General features: G+C 60.0%; 1 protein-coding gene across 1 annotated transcript; it reads right to left on the bottom strand.

The window, feature by feature from the left end:
* Nucleotides 1-279: 279 nt before the first annotated feature.
* CAV3 (caveolin 3) lies at nt 280-4,665 on the bottom strand. Its single transcript, XM_058845079.1, has 2 exons — nt 4,481-4,665; nt 280-756 (listed from the first exon to the last, which is right to left on the bottom strand). Exons 1-2 carry the CDS (start codon nt 4,592-4,594, stop codon nt 415-417), a joined length of 456 nt encoding a protein of 151 aa, XP_058701062.1. The 5' UTR covers nt 4,595-4,665; the 3' UTR covers nt 280-414.
* Nucleotides 4,666-5,993: the final 1,328 nt, after the last annotated feature.

Raw genomic sequence — 5,993 nt, 5'->3', positions numbered from 1 at the left:
TGTCCCTGTGCAGGTCCCTCACTGGGCAGGGTGTCCGTGTGTCCCTGTGCAGTCCCCTCACTGGGCAGGGTGTCCGTGTGTCCCTGTGCAGGTCCCTCACTGGGCAGGGTGTCCGTGTGTCCGTGTGTCCCTGTGCAGGTTCCTCACTGGGCAGGGTGTCTGTGTGTCCGTGTGTCCCTGTGCAGGTCCCTCACTGGGCAGGGTGTCTGTGTGTCCGTGTGTCCCTGTGCAGGTCCCTCACTGGGCAGGGTGTCCGTGTGTCCCTGTGCAGGTCCCTCACTGGGCAGGGTGTCCGTGTGTCCGTGTGTCCCTGTGCAGGTCCCTCACTGGGCAGGGTGTCTGTGTGTCCGTGTGTCCCTGTGCCCAGCCTGCACAGAGGGGTTGTGCCAGGGCTGCTGGGGCAGCTGCCAGGACCTAAATCTCCTTCCGGACAGCGACTCGGATGTTGCTGCAGATCTTGGAGAGCGCCTCAAAGAGGGGGTCACAGAAGGTGTGGATGCAGAGGGAGTAGATCCGGCTGACACACTGGATCTCGATCAGGTAGCTCTTGATGCAGGGCACCACTGCCCAGATGTGGCAGAAGGAGATGAGGGCGAAGAGGAAGCCCCAGACGACGGCCAGGGGCACGCCCAGGACGGCGGAGAGCAGGCGGTAGCACCAGTACTTGCTGACGGTGAAGGTGGTGTAGCTGCTTTTCCAGACGCCGTCGAAGCTGTATGTTCCCACCGGCTCAGCTATCACATCCTCAAAATCCACCTGGGAGGAGAGCAGACGGACACGAGGGAGGTTTGGGGGTCAGCAAAGGCCCCAACACAAGGATGAGGCTCTGCAGGAGGGGAGAGCAGATCCCAGCTGGAGGGGCCTGGGGAGAGGGGACCGTGCTGGGGGTGCTCCCTGATCCCCACAGCCCCGAGCAGGGATGGAGATGGCTCAGGGCTCCTGGCACTGCCCGGGGCCAGCAGAGGGGGGCTCAGCCCCATGGGTGGGGCTGCTGAGGGTCACGGTCCCCGTCCCATCCCCTGATCTGGGGAATCAGGTGCGAGGCCAGGCAGGAGCCCTTGGAACAGGAGCTGTGCGTGGGAGTGTTGGCTGCAGCAGCGGCCAGAGCCCGTTCCTGCCCTTTTTTAGCATTCAGGGACGGGGCTGCCCACTCGGCAGGAAGGTGTTTGTGCTAATAAAGATCCAGCAGCCCTCTGGATTTATGGATTATTTATTTATACACATAGGATGAGGTGCTCAGTGCTGTCTGTCCATGTTCCTCCTGGGGAAGGAGGAACAAACAGCCCTGCCCTTGCTGTCTGTGCAACACTGGGAGTGTCTCTGAGTGACACACACTCCCCAAAACTCCACGCAGAGACCCCTCTGGGGTGTAATTCACTTCCAGGGAATATAGAAACAGCTATTTGTCTTGAAAAGCAGCCCGGCCTCCCCTCTGGCAGCTGACGTGTCTGTACATTTGTGTTAAATCACAATATTCATTCTGCTTTTGGAAGCACTTGGATCACAAAATCACTCTGTGTCATCTTTAATTTCCTGGAGTGAGCAGGAGGTGCTGAGAGAAGCATTGACAATGAGGAGACAGCAGCCCCGAGAGCTGGCCCTGAGGTGCCATCAGCAGCCCCTGGAAAGCCCATGTTTGCTGGGGACTAGCCCATGTTTGCTGGGGACTAGCCCATGTTTGCTGGGGACTAGCTCAGGAGTGCTGGGGACTAGCCCAGGTGTGCTGGGGACTAGCCCAGGTGTGCTGGGGACTAGCCCATGTTTGCTGGGGACTAGCCCAGGTGTGCTGGGGACTAGCCCATGTTTGCTGGGGACTAGCCCAGGTGTGCTGGGGACTAGCCCAGATGTGCTGGGGACTAGCCCAGGTGTGCTGGGGACTAGCCCAGGTAACTGCCCGGCTGCCTGGTGAGCTCATCAGGGATCAGTGAATGCAGGGAGCACTGGGGTATCAGGCAGAGGCTGTGCCCCCTTGCTCCTGCTGCCATCACACTGGGAGTGGGTCTGGAGGGGCTCAGGATCAGTCTGAGTCTGGATCCCGGGACCAGCACATGCAGGTACTGTTCTTTTATAGATCTGTGGAACCATTTAGGGTGGGAAAACTCTCCTAAGGTTGCCCAGTCCAGGCAGGCATTGCTCTGTTGCTGTGCTTGGAGGAGGTTTGTGAAGCTGTGCAAAGCCTCTGTGGCCAGTGCCCCTGCTGTGATCCCAAACTCTGCCTGTTGCTTTGTGATGCTCAGGGTGTTTATCCACGGCCAGGTGAGCCCTTCATCCCGTGGAGCACTGCAGTTCCTGCCTGGCTGTTCCCTGTGCTTCCAGAGCACTCCCTGGGGCTGGATGTGCCTCTGGCTGTCCCTGGGGCAGGGTGAGCAGCAGCAGGAGCAGCAGGGTGAGCAGCAGCAGGGTGAGCAGCAGCAGCAGCAGCAGCAGCAGGAGCAGCAGCAGCAGCAGCAGCAGCAGGAGCAGCAGCAGCAGGGTGAGCAGCAGCAGGGTGAGCAGCAGCAGGGTGAGCAGCAGCAGCAGGGTGAGCAGCAGCAGCAGCAGCAGCAGGGTGAGCAGCAGCAGCAGCAGCAGCAGGGTGAGCAGCAGCAGCAGCAGCAGCAGGAGCAGCAGGGTGAGCAGCAGCAGCAGCAGCAGCAGCAGCAGGGTGAGCAGCAGCAGGGTGAGCAGCAGCAGCAGCAGCAGGAGCAGCAGGGTGAGCAGCAGCAGGGTGAGCAGCAGCAGGGTGAGCAGCAGCAGGAGCAGCAGGGTGAGCAGCAGCAGGGTGAGCAGCAGGGTGAGCAGCAGCAGCAGCAGCAGCAGCAGCAGCAGGGTGAGCAGCAGCAGCAGCAGGGTGAGCAGCAGCAGCAGCAGGGTGAGCAGCAGCAGCAGGGTGAGCAGCAGCAGGGTGAGCAGCAGCAGGGTGAGCAGCAGCAGCAGCAGCAGCAGCAGCAGGGTGAGCAGCAGCAGCAGCAGCAGCAGCAGGGTGAGCAGCAGCAGCAGCAGGGTGAGCAGCAGCAGGGTGAGCAGCAGCAGCAGCAGCAGCAGGGTGAGCAGCAGCAGCAGCAGCAGCAGCAGCAGGGTGAGCAGCAGCAGGGTGAGCAGCAGCAGCAGCAGCAGCAGGAGCAGGGTGAGCAGCAGCAGCAGGAGCAGCAGGGTGAGCAGCAGCAGCAGCAGCAGCAGCAGCAGCAGCAGGGTGAGCAGCAGCAGGGTGAGCAGCAGCAGGAGCAGGAGCAGCAGCAGCAGCAGCAGCAGCAGCAGCAGCAGCAGGAGCTGTGACACTCACAGGGTGAGCTGTGCTCCTGTCCCGGGCTGGCTCTGCCCTCCCTCCCCAGCCCTCTCGGCAGGGCTATTTTAAGGTGGAGGAATGCTGAGCTCTGAAAGCTTCCAGTGCTGGTGGGGCAGCAGCGTGGCCATGGGACAGGGTGAGCTTGGGAGGTCTCCTCAGGCTTTGGAGATCCTTGAGAGGGAAAAGGCAGGGCTGTGCTGGGAGGGAGGGGCTGGCGAGAGGCCCTTGGATGGCCGGGATGGCGCTGGCATCGTCACCAGGAGCAGCAGGGGAGCCCCAAAGCGCTGCCTGGCCCTGGGGTGAGCGGGCTGGGGGCTCTCCTGCTCCCTGCTCCCTGCAGAGTGCTGCTCCCCTGGCCTGGCCCCTCTCCTGGTGCATGGCAGGGATCCTGGGCTGGGGATGCCGAGGTGTCAGGCAGCTGTCACGGGCAGGTCTCACAGCAAGGAGCCACCCATGGCTGTCACTGTCACAGCTCAGCCAAGGGAGTTTGGTTTGACCACACTGTGGCCATAATGGGTAAAATGGTGTTTAATGCCCAAATCCAGGTTTGTGTTTCAGCAGTGCTGTCAAGCCCATTACAAAGCCTGTGTGAGCAGCTCTGTCCCTTCTGCTGGGACAGTCACCAACAGTTTTAACAAAGCCCTTCCACCTCCTCCTGTTCTCCTTTGGGCTGGAATTATCTTTGGCTAACAGAGACAAATTTTGTTTGCAATTCTAAGGGAGTCTAGAGGAAGCCCAGGAGTTAGAGTGGGAATTCCTCTCCGTCAGAGAGGGAGGGAGGGAGGGAGCTGGTGGCTGCTGCACCTCTGGGCTGCCCTGGGGGGAACAATCTCCCACAAACATGACAACACACATCAAACATTCCAGTACTGAGACTGTGGTGTCTTGAAGGCCAGCAGCCTTTTTCCAATATCCCTTAAACTGGTTATGCTTAATTCCTGTGTTATTTTTGGCTGCCAGCTTGTTGGTACAGAGGAAGGCGTCTCCATAAATTTTCAAGCCACAATGAAACCGGAGAGCCCATTCAAGGAATGGGAAATGTGGCGTTAGCTGGAGGCAGAGCTGCCTCCCAGCCAGGGTCTGGGTGCCCAGCCAGCAGGGCTGTCACCTCTGGGGACACACGGACAGGCACCAACAGCCAAACACACACCGAGCTCTGGAACCCAAATCCTGCTTGCACTGGCGCTTCTCCAGCACAGTGCGGGACAGCCCTACCTTCACCACGTCCTCGTTGATGTGTTTGGGGTCTCTGTTGACCAGGTCGATCTCCTTGGTGTGCTGGTCCTTGATGATGATCCGCTCCTCCAGCGGGCTCCTCTCCTCTGCCATGGCTGTGTGTGCAGGGCCGGGGGCTGTGCTGGGAGCGCTGGGACAGCAGCTGCCCTGTGCCCTGGCACTGCTCCAGGCTAAAATTAATGTCCTGGCTCCCGAGCCCGCCCTGCAGTGTCCCTTAAAGGGGCTTTTCTGGGGCCAGCCCCTGTGCTGTCACCTCAGGGGGATGGCATGTGTGTGGGCGGCCGGTGGCCTTTGCGCCAGGGCGGGGGTGGCAGGGGGTGGCTGTGCAGCCCCCAGCCCAGCTGTGCCGCTGGGATTTTGCCCTTGTGTGGGAGAAACAATGCCCAAACTGGGACAGAAGTCCTCAAAAGCCTGAAAGAAAACGTTGTTTATGAATCTGTAAATGAAGCTTGGTGAGACAGGAATCACATCTATAAATACCACCCAGAGAAGCCACACTGCCCTGGGGTGGCCAGCACCCCTCAGGGTCCTTTCAGAGCCCAGGAAAAGGCTTGTGGTGCCAGCCCAGCTTCCTTAGGTTCAGCTTTTTCATCCAGGGAAACCCGAGGAAACCCAAGACCAACCCTCAGAACCATAGTGGTGGAAATATCTCCTCCAGGGACACTCAGTGTATTAATGAAGGTTTATTTAACTTGGGCTGTACTTTGCTAATCCTCCTCCACGTCTCCTGTGAGCTCCTGCCTTTCATGATCTGAAGAGCTGTTTAAAAGTAACGCTTTTGTGAAAAAAACACTCCACAAAATAGGGGTAGAGGAGTGGGGGTTATTAAATCCCTAAGGAAAGGGGAAGAGGGGTGGCTGTGTGTCCCTAAGGAAGGGGACAGAGGGGTGGCTGTGTGTCCCTAAGGAAGGGGACAGAGGAGGGGTGGCTGTGTGTCCCTGAGGAAGGGGCAGAGGAGGGGTGGCTGTGTGTCCCTGAGGAAGGGGCAGAGGAGGGGTGGCTGTGTGTCCCTGAGGAAGGGACAGAGGGGTGGCTGTGTGTCCCTGAGGAAGGGACAGAGGAGGGGTGGCTGTGTGTCCCTGAGGAAGGGACAGACGGGTGGCTGTGTGTCCCTAAGGAAGGGACAGAGGAGGGGTGTGTGTCCCTGAGGAAGGGGACAGAGGGGTGGCTGTGTGTCCCTAAGGAAGGGGACAGAGGAGGGGTGGCTGTGTGTCCCTGAGGAAGGGACAGAGGTGTGTGTGTCCCTGAGGAAGGGACAGAGGGGTGGCTGTGTGTCCCTAAGGAAGGGGACAGAGGGGTGGCTGTGTGTCCCTGAGGAAGGGACAGAGGGGTGGCTGTGTGTCCCTGAGGAAGGGACAGAGGGGTGGCTGTGTGTCCCTGAGGAAGGGGACAGAGGGGTGGCTGTGTGTCCCCTCAAGGACTGGCGGCTCCCTAAGCAGGCTGGAGGTGCCCACACAAGTGCTGAAGGTGGAAGTGCCAGTGCAGAGCCCAA

Source organism: Poecile atricapillus, chromosome 9 (genome assembly GCF_030490865.1).
Source record: "Poecile atricapillus isolate bPoeAtr1 chromosome 9, bPoeAtr1.hap1, whole genome shotgun sequence".
NCBI lineage: Eukaryota > Metazoa > Chordata > Aves > Passeriformes > Paridae > Poecile > Poecile atricapillus.
Note: the sequence above shows the minus strand (reverse complement) of the source record. Positions and strands in the feature narration are given on the sequence as shown.

Bases quoted from the DNA above. Each gene is read 5' to 3' on its own strand.
- CAV3 (XM_058845079.1), bottom strand. From the start codon at position 4,594: ATGGCAGAGGAGAGGAGCCCGCTGGAGGAGCGGATCATCATCAAGGAC. The intron at 757-4,480 runs GTAGGGCTGTCC...CTCTCCTCCCAG, and splicing joins TCAACGAGGACGTGGTGAAG to GTGGATTTTGAGGATGTGAT.